The sequence below is a fragment of the Pseudomassariella vexata genome, assembly GCF_002105095.1.
Source record: "Pseudomassariella vexata strain CBS 129021 chromosome Unknown BCR38scaffold_7, whole genome shotgun sequence".
Classification (NCBI taxonomy): domain Eukaryota; kingdom Fungi; phylum Ascomycota; class Sordariomycetes; order Amphisphaeriales; family Pseudomassariaceae; genus Pseudomassariella; species Pseudomassariella vexata.
This window is the reverse complement of record NW_024467962.1, coordinates 1,132,780-1,152,084: the sequence shown is the minus strand read 5'-3', so window position 1 is coordinate 1,152,084 and position 19,305 is coordinate 1,132,780. Positions and strand designations below refer to the sequence as shown.

General features: G+C 50.5%; 7 protein-coding genes across 7 annotated transcripts; 3 read left to right on the top strand and 4 right to left on the bottom strand.

The window, feature by feature from the left end:
• Window positions 1-4,514: 4,514 nt before the first annotated feature.
• BCR38DRAFT_485269 (uncharacterized protein) lies at window positions 4,515-4,752 on the top strand (the record flags this gene model as incomplete). Its single annotated transcript, XM_040863855.1, has 2 exons — window positions 4,515-4,610; window positions 4,678-4,752. 2 exons carry the CDS (start codon window positions 4,515-4,517, stop codon window positions 4,750-4,752), a joined length of 171 nt encoding a protein of 56 aa, XP_040715546.1.
• A 3,230-nt stretch (window positions 4,753-7,982) lies between these two features.
• On the bottom strand, window positions 7,983-9,570 carry BCR38DRAFT_343853 (uncharacterized protein; the record flags this gene model as incomplete). The annotated part of the gene is made up of 4 exons (XM_040856067.1): window positions 7,983-8,490; window positions 8,546-8,958; window positions 9,023-9,296; window positions 9,353-9,570. The coding sequence occupies 4 exons, from the start codon at window positions 9,568-9,570 to the stop codon at window positions 7,983-7,985; spliced, it is 1,413 nt and encodes a 470-aa protein (XP_040715545.1).
• A 425-nt stretch (window positions 9,571-9,995) lies between these two features.
• BCR38DRAFT_207808 (Prefoldin subunit-domain-containing protein) lies at window positions 9,996-11,196 on the bottom strand. The gene is made up of 4 exons (XM_040854139.1): window positions 10,923-11,196; window positions 10,723-10,851; window positions 10,589-10,656; window positions 9,996-10,515 (listed from the first exon to the last, which is right to left on the bottom strand). Exons 1-4 carry the CDS (start codon window positions 10,935-10,937, stop codon window positions 10,323-10,325), a joined length of 405 nt encoding a protein of 134 aa, XP_040715544.1. The 5' UTR covers window positions 10,938-11,196; the 3' UTR covers window positions 9,996-10,322.
• Window positions 11,197-11,630: 434 nt separating this feature from the next.
• Window positions 11,631-14,176, top strand: BCR38DRAFT_457905 (arginine N-methyltransferase skb1; the record flags this gene model as incomplete). The annotated part of the gene is made up of 4 exons (XM_040862094.1): window positions 11,631-11,765; window positions 11,815-12,406; window positions 12,516-13,936; window positions 13,997-14,176. The coding sequence occupies 4 exons, from the start codon at window positions 11,631-11,633 to the stop codon at window positions 14,174-14,176; spliced, it is 2,328 nt and encodes a 775-aa protein (XP_040715543.1).
• Window positions 14,177-14,270: 94 nt separating this feature from the next.
• Window positions 14,271-15,132, bottom strand: BCR38DRAFT_434111 (uncharacterized protein). The gene is made up of 4 exons (XM_040860290.1): window positions 15,060-15,132; window positions 14,960-14,997; window positions 14,676-14,831; window positions 14,271-14,570 (listed from the first exon to the last, which is right to left on the bottom strand). Exons 1-4 carry the CDS (start codon window positions 15,063-15,065, stop codon window positions 14,504-14,506), a joined length of 267 nt encoding a protein of 88 aa, XP_040715542.1. The 5' UTR covers window positions 15,066-15,132; the 3' UTR covers window positions 14,271-14,503.
• Window positions 15,133-15,260: 128 nt separating this feature from the next.
• BCR38DRAFT_434110 (uncharacterized protein) lies at window positions 15,261-16,015 on the bottom strand. The gene is made up of 3 exons (XM_040860289.1): window positions 15,835-16,015; window positions 15,593-15,781; window positions 15,261-15,534 (listed from the first exon to the last, which is right to left on the bottom strand). The coding sequence occupies exons 1-3, from the start codon at window positions 15,982-15,984 to the stop codon at window positions 15,391-15,393; spliced, it is 483 nt and encodes a 160-aa protein (XP_040715541.1). The 5' UTR covers window positions 15,985-16,015; the 3' UTR covers window positions 15,261-15,390.
• Window positions 16,016-16,270: 255 nt separating this feature from the next.
• Window positions 16,271-18,817, top strand: BCR38DRAFT_409525 (uncharacterized protein; the record flags this gene model as incomplete). Its single annotated transcript, XM_040858377.1, has 1 exon — window positions 16,271-18,817. One exon carries the CDS (start codon window positions 16,271-16,273, stop codon window positions 18,815-18,817), a length of 2,547 nt encoding a protein of 848 aa, XP_040715540.1.
• Window positions 18,818-19,305: the final 488 nt, after the last annotated feature.

The window sequence follows — 19,305 nt, the reverse complement described above, 5'->3', positions numbered from 1 at the left end:
TGTCATGCATGGTGACAGACTCTATGAGGATACATTCAGCCGGACGTGTTCAACTCACGGCCTAATGTTGGATATGTTGGAAAGTAGTGCCGACTCCTTGCCTGCCTGGTTGGCATGCGATCTTGATGAGGGATTCCAACAGCTTTCGTAGCAAGGTATCACCTCATTGTGTAGTGGTTCCAACCGGTGCGCTGGTTCTCACACCACTCTAGCGTTGACGTGCAGGTCGATGAGGGCACCATCACGAGACGATCCAATCCGAATATATTTCTCACGAGATGTCTGAGTCATCACAACGTGATGATCTGCATTTTGTGTCCGAGTGTGGATCATGAGGCCTCGCCCCTTTCCGCGGGATGATCGCAGACGGTTGTCTGTCTCCCCGAAACAGGGGCAGTACTTGGACAGTCTCGGCGATGTGACCTGATAGCTCTTTCAGCTGTGGATGGTGCATGTGCCGACCACTACGCCTGGAAGTACCCGGACGTGCCGTTCCATGCGAGCATGCGGGCTGGGCTAGCGAGAAACTGTTAAAATACTTCGGGCGCGCGACGAAGAGATGTGAGGAGGCGCTTCTCACCTCATACGACTCATTAGGCCCGAAAGAAACATGACCATCCGTAATGCATCACAAGACCATGGTCTCGATTACGTGTTCTGACAAATAGGTATTGAGGCACCATTTGCCGCCAGCCGGATAAATAGTGCAACGTCTAGGGCCTGATGCTGCTCTTGTCGCCCTCAGGTTAGCTGTTGAGCTGATGGCTGGCTGGTACAGAGCGCACATAAAACCGGTTGATGGTTGGAACTCGAGTGTGTGGAATGTCGGGAAAGGAATCCGCTCATAGATGCAAGGTGGGTGGCTGTGAGTGAGCGAGCGAGTGCATCAAGACAACTGAGTAAGTCAGTGCCTGGAGCTGCCAACGCCAGGGATACTAACCATATCTAGGGAGCTCAGAGATGTTGGTTGAGTTGTGCTCCTCGCGGGAAACAACTTCCAAAATTAGGACAACATGCCGTCCGGCTACGAATCTCGTGTTGTGCACGAGAATTATTGAAGGGATGAAAAACATTCGATTATGGCGACTTCTTGATGGTGGAGAAAGACTGATATATTATCCTAGTAATCCGTATCATACGGTAGGTATATCGTCGCAAGCGGTACCGAAATCAACTGACAATGAGGGCGCAGGTAATATCATTGGGGTACTGCTGCTTGGGACATGGTCTCACCAGTTGTTGGCGCTTTGAAATTTCCGTCTCCGAGTGCGAGACATGTTGGGCTGGTGTATAAAACGCTCACAACTCCCAAAACTACGTCATGGCAGCCTATTAGACAGTGGTGAAAACCACATGTGCTATTTTAGCACCCGCAGGTATAGCAGCCTTGAATTACACCATCCCCTCTCACAGGCCTGGAGAAGCAGCCCTTGCTTTCGATGCCGCTCGAAGCGCTGGGGTACCCAGAATATGTACAGAAATATGACTGCGAGGCATATCGTGCTTGGTGACAAGTCTTGCGGGTATTTGTCATGGACCCCCGGATTTATCTTACCGCATAGTGTCACGATCACGTAAGGTATGATTATGTGCGTCTGTTGAGGTATTGGAGAAGCCCAACTTGTCAGGTTCGATATCGCCAAAATTCATTCTGGCTGTGCTTGGTCAATGTGTCTTGCCGGGGTCTTCTTGGGTAACAGAAGCGTCGACTCACCAAGTATTGCTCGGCAACGCTCTACTCCGAGCACGCGAGATATTGGTTTCATCACATCAGCATCTGGTAGACAGATGGGCGGACCTAATCATGGGTTAAGAGCGCAGACAACAGTGGCATCCGGGAGGCCTGCACCCTCGAAGTCTTCTGCGGTCCCGCAGCCGCGGGTTGGGTTGCATAATCTAATAACTGTAACACTCATGCATGTTGCGATCGTTTGAATTTCGCAACGTTGCTTTGTGCCCACAGTCGCCACCAGCCTGGCCAGACGAGGCCGTCATTACTCGATTCTGCATTTCTAGTCGGACCTAAGACAACCCCCATTGCCGAGAAACCCTGATAGTGCTCTTTAGATGACGAGGCTGGAAAGGAGGCCTGGGTGATCTCTTCTTGACTATGGAAACAAGCCAATGGCATGTTAGCAGGGTTGCCTTCCATACAACAACATGAAGATCATAGAGGGATATGCGATGTAGGACACGGACGTCGAAAATATGTCGCGCAGTTTCCCAACTCTCAAGCATGGGCGACACGGCCTCCCCGATACGTTGCATTCGGTATCGCTTGTTCTTTCTGTTGTCCAGTACATGGGTATTTGCACGGTCAGGGGAGCTTGATCCCTGGCTACGCCAGCACCGTCCTCTGCTCATCACGAATTTCTGCCAGAAGCAGAGAATACAATGAATAATCCCTTACAAAGCAGCACAGCTAAGTCATTCCATACTAGGTTTCAGGCGCCAACCACAGTGACCAACAGATCCTCAGTCTCGCCCGGGCTTCTGTCACGTTCGTCGGAAGACCCATACGTGTTGGCTGTGAAAGGCATATAACGCCTGCAGTCTGATCTCAGTGGCTTTTCAAGGATACAACTTAATGAACGTTGATCGAAGACGAAACAGGCTGGATACGATTGCCAGTTGTCGTTGTGCGATGAAATTTAGGTCCGATGTTGGTGTAAGTGCCAACAGTCGTCTAGCAAGTCGGCTAAGCGAGGGTATTTCCATACCAACCCACCGGCCTGCACGGGCACGGCTAGTAGAGCCAAAGGGGTCGCGGCAATAAGCGCCAGGCGGCAAAGTTGTGCTTCCTAACAGGCGGCAACTCGCAAAGGCCGCGGACTAGCGCTGCTCCGCCGGTCAAGCGACCACTGGCTGGTGGTCGAAATCGTAACAGCCTGATCAGCTAGCTCCCTGGGTTCCTTCTACTTTGGTAGGGATCGACAGTGGGGCTGGACCGGTTGGCTGGGCTGGCCAAAATAAAGGTCTTTCTTTTCTGTAGTGCGAAGTTAGGGGCATGCATGAGTCGTCATGTGAAATAGCTGAGGATGGTAAGCCGGGCCTAAGATAAACCATGGCGATTCGGGCCGCCATGGAGGGTAGGACTTGACGAGAGGAATAGGGCTGCGTGAGATGTCCCACGCTGTATCAAGTTGATTCGCACGTAATAGAAACTCAACCTTGAACGCAAATCAAGCTAATCTCGCAGAGACTTTCCGGCGGCCTCAGTTCGAATCATGATGGCAGTTGGTGATGAGAAAGTCAAGGAAAGGAATGGAGTCGAGTTGTGTTGGTGCGGGAAAGATGGACATTGAAAGTCCAGGGTGGATCCCTGTCCGGTCTAGCGATTCCCAAGGCAGGCGCTTCGCAGCGGCTGCTCCACCTGGACTTGTCTTTTGAATGTCATTCGCGGGTCGCACCACCTTATTTGTAAATTCAAGTCAGAACGACATCCATTCAGCCTCACCAGACAGGTGAACTTCAGTTCTTCCAGAGTACTAAGGTAACACAAGAAGAAGAACTCAAAGCCGGGATGGTCCCGTCATGCACTGGAATTCGGGTCATCGGGACCCATGGGTCTTCCAGTCTGCATCGAGCCTGAGGAAGAAGCCGCGATGCAGCCCAACCCGACCTACCGGCGTCAGGGCGAAGGATTATAGAGGCTGGTGTCCCTTTCCACTTAATTACTGATGGTGAATCCATGATGTTGGGTCCTGTTGAGCGAGTCTGTTGGTGGGGCAGAGGCAGCAGACACGACCGCTCTCAAGTTAGAATGGCCCAACAACTCAAGTCGTTTCCAACACCTTAAGATCCTGTCACCATCTACGTTGTAACTATACCTCATTCCCCCGTCCTCTACCAGCATAGCCCTATTCCAAAAGGAGAACGGCCGGTGGTGACAAATGTGCAGCCCATCACACCGGTTCCCAGACCTTCCAATGATACAGAACGATCATGCGTACCTCACTTGGTGAGCACAACACGTGTCCTGGAATAGTCGATGATGCCAAGAGTGTCACCAGAAGGGTTCATTGTACTCGGGAGGACCCCGTCGTACAACTCATCCTTGCCACTGTCCCCCGCTGACTCCCGATGAACTGACAGGTGCGGCAGCAGGGGTCAAGGCTGCATGGGAAACAAATCGAGGTTTGGGCATGCGAAGTAGGTCTTGAGCTAAGATCTACAGCGAACGCCATAAAATCCACTTGCATGCACTATATCGTGTAACACCCAACAGCTTCGGGCCTCAGATCTCTCCTAGACGAGAACCAACTGTTGTCGGACCCGCTACCTTGAACAAGACTATTCTCTCCTGGAATGTCCCTCCTGTTGAGATCATGGAAACATGTATAAAGCCATCAAGACTCCCAGTAAGTACCTAATTTCCAAAACAGACCTGATCATCTCGGCAATGCTCCTGTCAGCGGGCAGTTGAGTTTTCTTACACTTAGTACACCTTACTGTCCACCCAGTATCCCAAGTTATTTGCCATTTGCCGTCAATTTCTCAGCCACCAGTCCACAATGGCGGGTTTCGACAAGTACACGTGCAAGTACTATTACTCACACAACTGCAGAGGATGGGTCCTTAATTACGGCGGTGTATGCTCCGAGTGCTCCGTAAGTTCGAAATAACTCCACGCGGTGCGCTTCTGAGTTTCGATTACGTACTAATGATCTACCATAGGCAAAGGGTCGGGAAAAGGATGGGGATTCGCAAGTAATTCTGGGAACCAGCCTCATGACGCCTTGGTTTTCATGAGCCCATGATGGTGATCTCTACTACACTTTGATGGAAGTGGTCGACGGGGTGGAATCTGTTCAGAACTGGGCTGCCGAAACCAAAGCAACCGAGCCAGACGGCCAGCACGCCATCGCCATCGCCATCGCAACGACTAGCACTACGCATGGTCCATCGACACTTTCAAACAACGGCTAAGTTTCAACAACGACAGTCCCGTGCTATTGCGCGGGGTGTACTGACACAGACTGGTAACAAGAGGAGGCTTTGGTGGAATCACAGGCGGGCGGAGAAAATCGAAAACCCAGAAACCCAGAAAAAAACAGAAGGAAAAGAAAAACATAACAAAAAAGTCTCAAGCGGAAGCATGGATGGTTAATTTCTACGGAGGCTTTAGGATCAAGGGACTTTGCCCAATTCTGACAAAGGGGAGAAGTAGTTTGCGGGAACAATTTCAACTCAGGGGGCGTGTGCTTGTTGTAATTTTTCATCTTTGCTCCTTATTATCCCACTCCTTCGCAATACAGAACAATCAATCAATGAAACCTGGAGCAATGTGCAAGTACAACTCGTTGTCGTCTCAAGACTGAATTGAACCGGGTGAAGTGACTGTCTCGGTGGGCTATGCGAAGCGGATTGCCCCTTTCAACAAGACAGTCAAGACGGGGGACCCTGCGCGCATATCACAGGACATGACAGCCGGGGGTGTAATGAAAATACGGCGGCGGATAATATCCTTGGACCTCCAAGTCTCGTTGCGAACTTACCTTGCATCAAGTTTGGGAAGACAGTATTGCCAGTTTCCCGGATCAAAAACGAGGCAGTGAAGAACAAACCTTCAATAGAAAAATGATATGCCCAAACTTTTGAATGTCAGAGTGGGTTCAACCCACAGGGCTGAACCCTCTGGCTGTGCCTCACATTGTGTCCGCCTCACCATGAATCGCATGGAGTTATAATTATCCTAGGGTGGTCAACTTCCCCAGCTGCATACAAAATCTTCAGCTTCCCCAAGGAATTTGGTTTTGTTGGTTCTGGTTTCCAAAAGTGAACAAGTCGATGTCGAAATTTGCTACGAAGGGGCCCTTCATATTTCCCTAGTCATTACTGTCGAATATCGTCGCCGGTATTCCTACTTGGCACTAGCAGCTGCCCAAGACTACGGACCCATGATTAGCCAGGTCAATGCGAGTCATAGGGATAGAAAGAGTATCGTGCTTCTTATAAATCTTTGTATGTGAAATATTCTTCATTGACCTTGAGTGTGACTAACCGGACGATACACTGGGTACACTAGGTAAAATTGATTACACTGAGATTCTGGAACTCATGGTGCGACATACAAAGTCATCTCTACCGCAATTACTGTTAAGGAGAATGCATCTGGTAATGATTCCTGAAGATGCAAGATGACATGATTTCCTGAGCTCTATTCGATTGGTTTACCAGCAAAGTCATAAGCATCAAGGCAACTAACTTGGGGTGTTAAAGGGATACGGACCGTCTTTGTACTCATTGCTGATGATTTCTTCTCTTACCGGTCTAAGTCCTGGAGATATGACACGGAGGCGCAAGTCAAAGACTTTGGTTTTTGTTCCTTGGGTCAGAAATTCAATGTTGTATAATCTAATTCCGTTCTTCATATAATGACTTATTGGCCTAGTAGATACCGAGTCCTACATTGCAGAGGAAATTGGCATGGTATGTGCCAGTATTTGCTGTGCTAGGGGTATTTCCGAGAACGTGTTTCTCCTTACTAACTACCTAACCAATGAGCTTCCCACTTAATGTTGCCTAAAGTAACTCATTTTAAACTATATTGTGACGCAGACGAACATATCACGCTAGCACTTCATAGTATATTCTCGGCGATTGGATTGCTGTAGAACGAATAGCTAGGCGAGTATTCGAGTCTTTCATCTTTACTCAGACAACTGTAATTTATACACAATAAAGCCTGGCGTTATTACAATAACTACAAACATAACCTAGAATCGATAAGTCGATTTGACGTGAGACTCAGGTATAGAACCCTCAGCTACCTCCTGAACTGCTGGCAAGGAGTTGGCAGGGAGTTGGCTCTGGAGATAGGTTTTCCCGTTTACAAGTGAGACGTCACCAGCAAAGCCACATCCTAACCGCAGTGTCGTCCTTCAGGGCTTTGTTCGACCAAATCGGTACGGACATAAACATTCTTGAGACTTACTATCACTACTTAACAGTCCTCCGCTTCCAGGCAGGACACGAAAACTCGAAAACTGCTCAACACCACACTCGGTCGAAAGAAATACCTCTCCTACCCACCATGCTGTTGCATCTCCTCTACGTCTTCGTCTTCTCCCGCCCAGCCTACCTTCTATTCTTCCAATACATCCACGGCGCCATCGCACTGCTGCACCACAACATCTCCTCCAGGCTTCGCAAAACAGCCTACAAAAAAACACGCAAAATCGCCCTTTTGCTAGAGCTCTATTTGCCCTTCAAGGCCGATGCCCTAAGCAGATACAATGCACGGACGCGCGGATGGGCATAACCGTATTTATGTTGCCCTTCCCATCGATGCGAGAGAGTTTCCTGACGCTGTTTCTAGCTTCGAAGGCTCAAGATGGTATGGTTAGAAGCAGGCGGGGTTGGGTTACAACATACCGCTTGCGCATTTATCTTGACTTATGTGGGGGGTTGAGGGCGTTTAAACTTGGTAAGGGGTGTTGATGACGTGGTCAAAATGGCGGAAAAGGGGCTATTGGGATGAAAAGGGGACTGCGGCCCTAATGCCCGACAGCGGCTTGACAACTGGGCGGAGTTTAGGATTCAGGATTCAGGGGCTGCCGTTCCACATTGATACCTTTCCGTAAGTCATCATCAATAAAAGAAGTAGACAGCCTCCTAGGATCTTATTATGTCGAAACATCTCTGGCTGCACTGCTCTCCGTAATTCATTATCATATAATGTCACGTATCGAGTTCCTTGGTCAGAAAAACAAGCTCAGCTCGCCTGGAAGTTTTATTACTTGTATTTACCTGGAGCAGCAAAATGGATCTTGCGAAACGACTAGTACATACCCTAGGCTATGCTCCCAAAACCATGTCGCTCCCAATGCAATCACCAATGGGATGAAAACATCATGTTAACCCATGAAAAACCCTATCCGGGTTGACTAAACAAACTGTCATAAAACCCAAGATGTCCGAGATGCTCACCAACTCAAAGCCACGGGCAAATTCCCTGGTGATATTGTACAACTCAGTACTTATGAAGTGAGAAGCACCAGTGCGGCCCAGAATGTCACTACAGCCAAGAGCGAGCTACCACTGAACCAGGTTCGTCCAGCAGAGTTTCCAAAGCCGTACCCCTGGTACCCGAACGTGACGTTCTGAACAACGCTCGTATTATAGCAATCACCGCCCACCACATCAAGGTTTCTCAGGTCATCAGGCACATTAAAAAACATGTACGTTTTCTGGTCAAGACCCTCGAAGCCAGATGTGTCGTAGGGGAACAAGTCCGCATCGTCGGTTGAGCTGGTGTTTCGCAAGAAGATGCACTGAACTTGGTTGGGATAGTCCTTGGCGAGTGCCGGGTACGCTTTCATGACGTCCGAGTTTGTCGTGTCGCCCATCAGGACAAACTTGCGCTGCGGGAAAGTCTGGAAAATCTTGTCGAGGAGGAAGCGGCGGATCTGCAGTGTGGCAGAGACGTCACTGAAGTTCAGTGGCCTCGTATCGAAAGAGCCTAAGGGGTATGTTTTGTAAATGAATCTGGAAACTTGTTAGTTTCCGCGCACTTCATGCCTGAAGTTGTCAGTAAACTTACTCCATGTAGTTGCGAGTCACCTGCTCGGGCGTTGTCGTCAAGTAATGGAAGTGGAAATCCGGGATGCTAGCCGACCAATTCGCATATATCTCAGGCATATTTATCCATTGAGTGAACGGCCGTGCGAATGAGTTGAGCAGACCCTCCTTTGGAACGTAGATCTTCGTTATACGCAAGATGTCGTCAATGTCGGATATAATTGTTAGGCCCGTAGGCGGTACCAAGTATGCGGTGGCGTTGCCTGTATCAGTTCCATTTGCGTACATGTTCAGTGCTTGAATCGAGGATGTCTCATTGCCGCGTATTAAGTAGCCACCGTTTGGTCCTGAGGTATTGCGGAGGGCGATGAAGGTATCGAAATCTCCCTGGGCCGTTGTCTCATATGGCAGCTGGACACTTTGTGCACCTCCTTGCTGCAGATAAATTGCCGTTAGAGCTAAGGCTAGATTGCAAGATAGATCTGTGTATACGACTTACAGCGTTAATGACACCACCACTGGCATCTGGCTCCACTGAGACGTCGTTTTCAAAGTTGATCGTGACATTTAGATGCCCTTGCTGGACAACAAAAATTTCCCTCGTCAGGTTCCTCGCTTGCTCTTGTTGACTCGTAGGCAAGTCGTTGATATCGACGTCGATGAGGAACTTGTTGGCGAGATCGTCCACTTTGCCTTGCGAGATGTCTGGCTGCTTGAACACATTCCCATGTACTCGCACATTCCATCCCAGGTCTGTCCAGTTTGCGTACCCGCTATGTTGGAAAATTAGTAAACGCCACATCAAACATATAACTGTGATTAAACATACGGCACATTCAGCACCTGAGTTGGCTTTGCTGCTAAATCATCATCACCGATTCCTAACGAACTTTCTACCGAGTCGCCAGTCGGAAAGTCTTGGAAGAATTGAGGGACGCCCGAGGCAATGTAGGACGACACACCGCTCCCTATCCCGCTGAGGACACTGTTGATATAGCTACCCGGATCGATGTCTCGAGCTCTCAACTCGGGACCCGGTGTGATCATGGGATGTGGAACTGGCGTTGGAGGTACAATCGAAGCGGGTATGGCGGCAACTACCGATGCCAGCGCCCATAATGGCAAAGCAACTCGGGCCAACCCCATATTGAATGTGTTTACGACTGAACCGGTTGCCCAACTGTGTGTGATACCAGATGGGAGAAGTAGCAAGAGGTGCGAGGCAAGGAAACGTGAAGAAAACAGTAGAAGAGCAAAATTAGGTCGCGTGTCTAGAGATCGTCGAGTTGATAAACGCGCCTGCTTGATTGCATCCTAGGATCATATTACAATGCAGCAGAGTCAGGCTGTTGATGGGATTAATTACTGCATGGGTTGTGCCAGGGCAACAACTGGGATCCGGGTCATTCTTCTATGACATCATGCTGTCAGATAAAATCTCAGATCCCGGTGGACTGCAATAAGCTTGAAATAACCGCGTTTTTGTTGGTTTAACCTTATCCGTCACGGTCTGGACCAAGTTGCATCACCGAAACGCGACAGGCATACGCCATTGCAAGTCACTTCGTACTTTCGTAGAGACTCCTTTGTTTCAAGTTGTGAGGCCAACTGACAAGCGGAAAAGTCTTGGCATCTGTCATCCCCCAGCAAACCTGAGCCCTGAGGCCTGGCTCCTTCGTTGAGCTAAAGTAACTCGAATAAACCAACGATTGATGCAGCAGGCCCGTGTTGCAGACGCGTTGCTGGGCTATTTTAGGTGCCAAGCGTACGAAGTACCCAAAAGAGCCGCGTCTCAATGCTCATGTTTCGAGGTTGATGCTGCGGCCAAACCGTGCATACAGCTCGACCTTCAGTTGTGTCATCTCGTCCCGAACAGTGCCCATCTTGTCTTCAAGGGCAGACACATCCTCCTCTATCTTTGCGTTCGACGTGGCCAGCATTTCCTGGGCCTTTTCAAGCGGGATGTGAAAGAATGCATCCCCGATTTTATACCTGCATTATCATCAAGATATCAGCATAGCCCCTGCGATGGTATAATGTGTTCGGCGCGGGATCGATGGCTTACGGTACCAGATCTTCTTCGTCTGCAAGCTCCAGCTCCATGGTGATGTCGTCGAGTTCTTCCTTCTCCTTCTGCAGTGACCCAGCTATCGTTAGCGGCGCCCTTCGATTTCAGGTCGGCATGTCGGCTAGCCATACACTCTTCGTCTTGAGCTCCTCGTCAATATGCAGCTCCCTTTGATGTAGACGACTGAACTTGTTGATCTTGTCCTGGTCCTCACGGCGGACCTCGACCTCGTCGGCCGTGGCTTCCTCGTCCTTTGCAAGCTGCCGCAATAGGAATGTGTCAGCGTTGCCGGTAGAGTGGATTGGAGCTGCCGATAACAGTCTAGACTTACCATGCGCCGATTCATCTTGTCAGAATTGAAGAGGAAATGCCAAGCCAAGTCAGACCAGCGTGCGGCGAACTTTCTAGATTGCGACAAAATTCCCAGAGCTCCCCGCGATTGCACATCGGTGGTGGGGCACTTCCCCGTCAGATGATTGGCAGCGGAGTAGTTCAGTGTCCCAAGCTCAACTATGATCAACACAGTCCCTTGTACATAAGTAATACGTAGTAGTTGGAATTGAAGGGTCTATTCCATCCTGGAATGTACGTAAGGCTGTCTGTAATTGAGATGCATGATCAAGCATGTAAGGCATGCACGTGGTGAGATCTAAAGGACGAGCTGTTATGGCTTAAGCCTGACTCCATCTGGCGTGAAGCTCAGCGTTTCCAGGCATTGAGCCAGCAACTATTAATCAAGTTGATCATTTTTGCTTGCATGGTGCAGCCTCATCAATCTTCCAATTCAGACTGTCTCTCCTTGGACCCAGAGATAGGAAAGCAGGACCGGGTCACAGCATCAAGACTTTTGAGCTGTCTTCAGCGTGAATCACTCATCCGGGAGCTGCCTCAGTCATAATGGGGTGCTGATTCTCGCTTAATCAACATTCACCGCAAAAAACTTCTTGACCTGCACCTGCCCTCCCTGCCACAAGCGGCAATCCTGCAGGGTATACAATCTACCATCGCATCAACCTGTTGAGGCACGACGGCAGGAACCATGGCGCCCAGCTACTCGGACCTCGAGTCCGATGAATATGATGAAACCCGCCCGGTCTTCTACATCGGCCAGCATGATTCTTCAAGAACTGAGAGTCTCACGGACTTACAATATGGGCAAATTCTGAATGCTGGTGTAAGTGGCTACCATGGTTCATGAAATACAGATGCTGACCTTGCACCAGTTCAGTTTTGTGACCACGCCTATCACAAATGAGACTTTCCACAAGAGGATTGAGAATCTCGCAGCTTCTAGCATCACTGAGCTGCAAAATTCAGACATCCCCAGCTGTCATCCTGACCCCATCGTGCCTCCACTGACGATTGAGGATACGACGCTTTTCCCCAGCAACTACACGGGGGGCCTCGTTGCTTACTCTAGTCCTTGGATTGACTTGTGCTCTCCCAACCCGGTCATCTCCAGCATTTCGCGACAGGTTCTGAATCTCGAAGTGTCCTACGCCAATTTCTGTGGCGTACGCAGCATTGTAATCCCTGGACCGAGGCACGATGCAGCGAAGGCCGGCACTGGCCAAGGCATTGCGCAATTTGCGCGGGCAATCCAGGAGGCCATCCTCGTCGGCACCCGGGTCAACTTCATCATTCACCTCCCTATGTACCGAGAGCCCGGTCTGGAAGAGCGTGTTGACTTACTGTTGGCGACTGGAAAGAGCACCAATGGCATTGAGACTCGTGAAGAGATCGACCTCTTCAGTGCCTGGGACTCGTGGCATGTTATACGCTCGACGTGTAATTATGATGCAAGACTCTCTGTCGGTGGGTGATTTTGTTTATTTTTGCGAACTCCGCTGGTCTGAACGGCTATGGTCCCCCAACTTTACTGTTGGCCACACTCGCAAGGACCCAGTACTGACGTGAAGTGAAGCCTTGAGGATTCCACACATGCTACCTGAAAAGGAACTTCAAACAAGATGGTTTGCGGAACCCTTACAGTACTTGACGTTCTGCCCTCGCGCTTTCCAGACCAACAGAACCGGCCATCCGTCGTTGACTCGACATCATCAGGACCTGATCATGACCTACATGAGACTGAAGAATGCACCGTACTTCCTGCTTTGTGATGTTGGACCTGAGGTTCAAGATGATCCAAGCACACCCGAGATTCTGTCTGCCGACAATTTTCCAACCCTAGCAGAGGCCGCTGAACAGCCAGCTAAGACCAACCAGAAGCTTCCTCAGTCGAACCCTTACGCGTCATACCTCAGACACGTTGAAAGACAGCAGGAGCCTCTCTCAGCGCTAGAGCAGTCAACACTGGCCAACTTTCAAGATTGGCTACAATCACCACTCCAGCCGCTGTCTGACAACTTAGAATCCATCACCTACGAGGTTTTCGAGGGAGACCCGGTCAAGTACAACCAGTACGAGGGGGCAATCACCCAAGCGCTCGAGGAGTGGTCACGCGATAAGAAGCCTACCTCGTCATCCTCTGGCGCGGTGGTCATTGCCGTCGCAGGTTCTGGCCGTGGGCCCTTAGTGACTCGCGCCCTGAAAGCAAGCGAGACAACTGGTGTGCCAGTGGAAGTATGGGCCGTCGAGAAGAACCCCAACGCCTATGTATATCTACTCCGCCAGAACCAGAGGCAGTGGGGAGGGCGAGTCACGGTGGTGAAGACAGACATGCGCGCCTGGAAGGGCCCACTCATCTCCGGTCTGGCCGAGGACAACCCTGTGTACGGCAACGTTGATATCCTGGTGTCTGAGCTTCTTGGCTCGTTTGGTGACAACGAGTTGTCGCCTGAGTGTTTGGATGGCATACAACATGTCCTGGCCAAGCCCCACGGCATCTCCATCCCGAAGTCCTACACCGCGCACCTGAGTCCCATTTCTACGCCGCGTATCCACGCCGATATTAGCCAACGCCTACCTCTCGACGTGAATGCCTTCGAGACACCCTGGGTAGTCAGGCTCTTTCAGCTGGACTTTGTCGCCCAGCGCGTGCCGGGCCATGCACGGTTCCAGCAGGCATGGGAATTTGTGCATCCCCTGCCGCAGTCCACTATGGATATGGTTGAAGCGCGCAGGTCAGGTGGCGTTGTTGGTGGTGGAGGCGGCAGCATGGCTGGTGGTGTTGGCGCGAATGATCATAACTCGCGCCACTGTCATCTTACCTTCGTCTGCCGGGCTCGAGGCATCATCCATGGCCTAGCTGGTTACTTTGAGTCGGTTCTCTATGCACCGACGGCTGAGGGCAAAGAGCCGGTGGAACTGAGCATTTTGCCGGATATGATTGATCGGAAGAGCAAAGATATGATCTCTTGGTTTCCAATCTTTTTCCCTCTGAAGGTACGTTTCTTGATTTTGTTCCTTGCGAATTTGAGAACAAAAGCTAACTCGTGATTACAGCAACCGCTCTACTTTCCTCCCGACACTGAGCTGGAGGTCAGCATGTGGAGACAAACGGACGACACGAAGGTGTGGTACGAGTGGATGGTCGAAGCCTTCACCTGGGTTGGCCCTAAGCAGCGCGTCAAGGTAGGAGCATCCGAAATGTGCAGCAGTCGCAAGATGGCTTGCTTGATGTGATGACGGGATATCTCACTTCACTGAGCGTAATGTGCGAACATCACAAGGACCAAAGCAACCTAAGGACACGAGAGCCCATGGGGGAAAAGCACATGTGTTTTGCTGGATAAAAATCAGTAGCAAACTATTTGGCCTCCCTTCTTCGCCAATGAATATCATGACCGGACGCCTGCCATCCTGTTCCCAAACTGCAATTGTCAACTCTCTTTTGTCAATGTGTTGTGCCTGTTTCGCTCCGTTCCGTTCCCAGCCATATGGGAGAGGCTCGATCGAAATCACCGCTTCCTCGTAGTCTTGGGGTATCTGCACCTCTCCAGCAAAAACAGCCTAGCCCTCCATTTTCGTATCACCATCGCCTTGTCCTGCGCCCTTGATCCATAATACGTTGTTGCACCTGTAAAGCCACCAACCAGTCAATATTGCGCTCCTTCCTTTCGTTCAACTAGATCTTCCTTCGTAGGGTTCTGCCAAAGGAAATGTGGAAAAGGAGAAAACCCACCGTATCAGAATCTGTCCCAGGTCGCTTGTGAACTTCTGGTCGATAAACTCTTGTGCGTTGGTGAGCTGGATGTTCATGTAGCTGTCGATGCTGACCAGTCTGCCCTTGTACTCGGTCTCGCCCCACTTGAGTCGCACGATGATTTCCTTGTTGACTCTACAAAGAAGAATAATGTTTAATTAGCAATTAGCCCTCTTAAGTAGGTTGCAGCAGCTGCTGCCGTGTTGGCGAGGCGAGGCGAATCAAGTCGTCGCGAGCAAAGCTAGGTAGAAGGCGTGACGTACAGGTCTTGCAGCATGGGCCGCGGGTTAATGGGCATGAACTATAGAGATTGAGTTAGTAAACATTAGAGGAGGTTGAACAGAGGGACAAAGGTCTGCTTACACTCATGATGGGCAGTTGTTGGGCGGCTTGACGTTGCTGCTTGTCCCATCACGGAATTGAAGCTTGACGCTTTGGAGTTTTCAATGTGATGTCCCCAGCCATGTGGGGTAACGTAACCCCGATATATGCATCAGACAGACGCCAATGGGTGCAGTCTCAATGGATATTTGGATATGGCAACTTTGGACGCAGAAAATTTCATGGGCTGATACATCCTGTAATTCATAAGCTACCTACGGTAACCCGTCTTTCCGCAAAGCCATTCGTGAATAAGTTAGACCATATTCGCAAAGTCCAATCCCCCAGAATCCGTCGAGAGCAACTCAAGCTCTTACACCCTTCGGATATCCCATTTCAGATCCTTGATGCTGACCTCTTCTCCTGACTTTTCATCATAGTCAAACCACTCACCGTCCTGCAACTCTATCTCAGTGAATTTGGTCCCTGACTCAGTACCCTCAGCTAGCCATGAACCCTGGTGTGATTTGTTAGTGCCTCAGGTCTGCCAGTGCAAGAAGAGAACAGGTGCCTACCTCGGGGCTGAACTCCGTGAACTCCATGCCACGGCAGTCAAATTCAATGATGGACTGCTCCTTCGGTGGCTCGCCCATCTCATATGCTTTGGGTGCTGCCTTGATCGAAGCAGATGATTCTCGCTTGCAGTTCTTGCATTTCCATACAAAGTTGGCCTCTCCTCTGCTCCCACTCAACTCGTTATTCTCCTACGGGATCTTCAGTATTTGACATGATCATTTCTAGAGAGCTCCAAACTTACGAATCTGCTGACGGAAATGGCGTTGGGATGCGTTTCTCGGCAAGAAGTACACTGAACCGTAAAAGTGTACCAGAATGGGTTCTCCAATTCATCCTTCGGGCGCAAGTTCGTCACGCCAGAAAGCTCTGCTTTTAATACCAGCGCGTACATGTTGGCATGCGTGACTCTTGTCGTATTTGTAGGAAGGCAAGAATGGATAAAAACGATGGTGAGGCTCTAGGTAAGGTACATGATATGAGTTATAATGAGGTGTTGCATGAAACGGGGTCCCCACAAGAATCGTAAGGGCAGTCTTTGATTGACATTGTCTTGGCATCAATCGCATCAAGGTGGGAATCATGGATGTTTGTGCCTCAACAACACCTGAGCAGCCTTGGCTCCAGTGCGATAATTTGCTAAGATAGCTGACGTCGCACACCAACGATATGCCCAGAGTATGCAGGCCTTGTGGTCAAGGGCTGCTCAGGCTCAATCGTCCTGCTGCTGTAGAATTTGTCTCCATTCAACCACCGCGCTAGCCCGACGAGCGACCACCGCGACATCCCGACAGAGAGCGACTGCTGCTGATATCTTCACGGCATGCTACACGACGATTCTCGGCACGGCAGCCGTGCTCGATGCGAAGAGGAAGGAAGATAGGAGACGGGAACTTGACCAGAAACTAGAGCATGCCAGAGCCGCATTGGGCAGCCTCGCAACACAGGAGGCTCCCAGTTCCCAGGTCGACGACGACTACCACGAGAACTTTCCATCGCACAACACAGATGACCCTAGAGGCAAAAATGGATCCTCCGAAGAAAGGGAGGCACAGAGTACAGCAGACCTGCTCGATGAATTGGGTCGTCTGGCTATGGCCATCCACCCAAGTCGCCCTCGCTCGTCATGGTTACACACCCAGATCGACTGGGTTGGGGTCGAGTCAGCCATTGCAGCAGAGGAGAAGAATCCCAAAATTTCGCTTCGACACCCCAAATCAGAGCGCCAGTTGGAGTTGACGACCCACACGGTTGAGGCATTGGTCCGCCATCTACTGCACCGAAGCCGGTACCCCGTTGGGCCGGACGGGCGTTCAGTGCCGGCGGCCGCAGAGGACTGGAAAGGAGATAGACTATTAGACGAAGTGACGGAGCTTCAAGACAGTCCCCATTATCCCAGCTTTGAACATCCACATACAGATCCTGCAGCAGCCACGGAAGCGCGGAACCTACTGAGCGAGTCTTTTAGGCGCATCTTCAACCGAACAACTAGCTCCAAGGAGATGGTCGGCAAGATCTGTTATAACTTGCTGCTGTCTACCACTCCGCCGAATATTCACAACTACAACACGCTCATAGCCGGATTCAATCGAGTCGAACGCCCAGATTTGGCGCAAGCCGTCATTGATTCATACCTTGACAACGTCAGATGGCCTGCCACTCAACAGACCATGGTGTGTCTTCTCAACCATGCTAGAGGCACAAATAATCTCGAACACTTTCGAGAAATAATAGGCCGGATGAGGGGAGTTACCGAGGATGGGCTGCATTTCCGAATTATGTCACGCGAGGCCATATACAACGATCAGGGCTGGCTTTGGGCTGACAAGCTCGCTGCTTCTCGGAAGTGCGCCTACGTTCAAAAAGCAAGACGCGGCAACCAAGTGTTTGATAGCTTGATTCGAGGGTGGCTTCATTTCGAGAAAATTGGCGCCGCCAGTATGTCTTTCGTGGCATGCATCCGCAATGGGCGCATGATTTCCATTGACACCATCCACGAGCTCTTGACGGAGTGTCTTTCCCACCAGGACCAACAAGCAGCGCGGGCTATGTTGAAGGGCCTGGCAAAGAATTTTGAAAAATTTGAGGCGTTGATTGAGCATATTATTGCGCAGGCATCGACACGAATGGCACGGAAAATAGCGGATATGTTTAATACCCTATTCGACCTATGCGAGATGCCCTACAGGCCATTGATAGGGAGCGTACGAAGGTCTCTCATTGACGTGGCAGAGAGGTTTCGATATCTCAATGCCACTATGCTTGAGAAATTGGATAAGGAAAACATCAGTGCTTCAATTTCCGATACTGGCAAGGCTCTACAGGATCAGGTGGCTGAAGCATTTGCCTCCGTGGATGGCAAAACATCGATGTGGCAACTGGACACCAAACTGAGCAGCCATTCGAGAAAGGTGGCGAGGCTGGCAGCGCTGTTCAAACGATGCCGAGTACTTGAGGAAAAGACCAAGCGGTTGGATGTTCATGTGAAGGTTGAACTGATCAAGCAGAGGAGTGGTCTGGATCTTGATCCGAGGTCCAGACTTCCGCCCATCGATTGGGTAAACCGCCTACCGAATCAAGGCTACCCTGCTCTATTTTACGCGGTGCAGTCTATTCAACTTACGTCGGAGCCGCTCGCCAAAAACGATATCAAAGCCCAGATTCTGCAGGCTATACCTGACAAACAATTGGCTAAATTACTTCTGAAAACCACAACTGGGGCAAACCTGGGTCTGGGGACGCTGATCAGTTTGCATCGTTGGAAACCTAGTTGTTTAGGCGAGACGTCCAATTTGCCAGCAAGTCCCACTGTGGCCATGCAGTTGGAGGAACAAGTATTGAAAGCTGAGGAAGTCACTAAGGCCATCCTGTTCACGCACCTGAGACTCCGAGGACAGGAGCAAATCCGGCATCGTTACCAAACTTGGCATGATGTACCTTTGTCGCGGCTTTTTACCCGATATAACTTGGAAATGCACAGGCGATGGGCCCAGTTCTCCGGTATAGAGAGTGAGTGGGAGTCTGCAAACAACGAGCTGGAAACAACAGAAGCTGTGCTCGCTAAGCTGGGACATACAGTGGAAGAAGCATTGATTGATGAGCGATCTCGGGAGCACGGGTGCACACCGTTATACGGTGGGGACAGGGGACTGCCCACCGGACACGGGGCGCTATCGATTGTCTCCCAACGGCATTCAGCCTCTAGGCTGGCCGCCCAGTCGGCCTGATTAAGCCGTCTGTATGCAATGTATCATAACATTGGTGATTTGAGTCCGCTCAAAATTCAAACCAGCAATCCCCCGCTTGCCCATGCACGTAGTAACAGAGACTCAAAACAGACAACTGTTCGTCTGTACATATCCCCGAATGATATGTCGGATCACACACAGTACTGGTGTCATGCCGACAGTTTGTGGAAAAGTCTGATCCAACCCCTCCACACCTAAAACTAGATACGTCCACTTGCTTCGCTAGGTCATGTGCAAGTACGGATTCTCGCAAGCCGACTCCGGCGATTTTTACCGTCTTACCGTCTCCCAGCACGTGTACGACATGACTCTTGAGCTATCACCTGACGAAGACAGGTGGCCGGCGAGTCTTCTGGGCAAAGCGGATATCAATCCATAGTGGAATTGCTCAAGCGCCTGACGGCTCATGAGCCCCCCTGTGCCCCATCTGCCGAAGTGCAGTCCTAGCCTGAGGGAGCCGTCTGCGT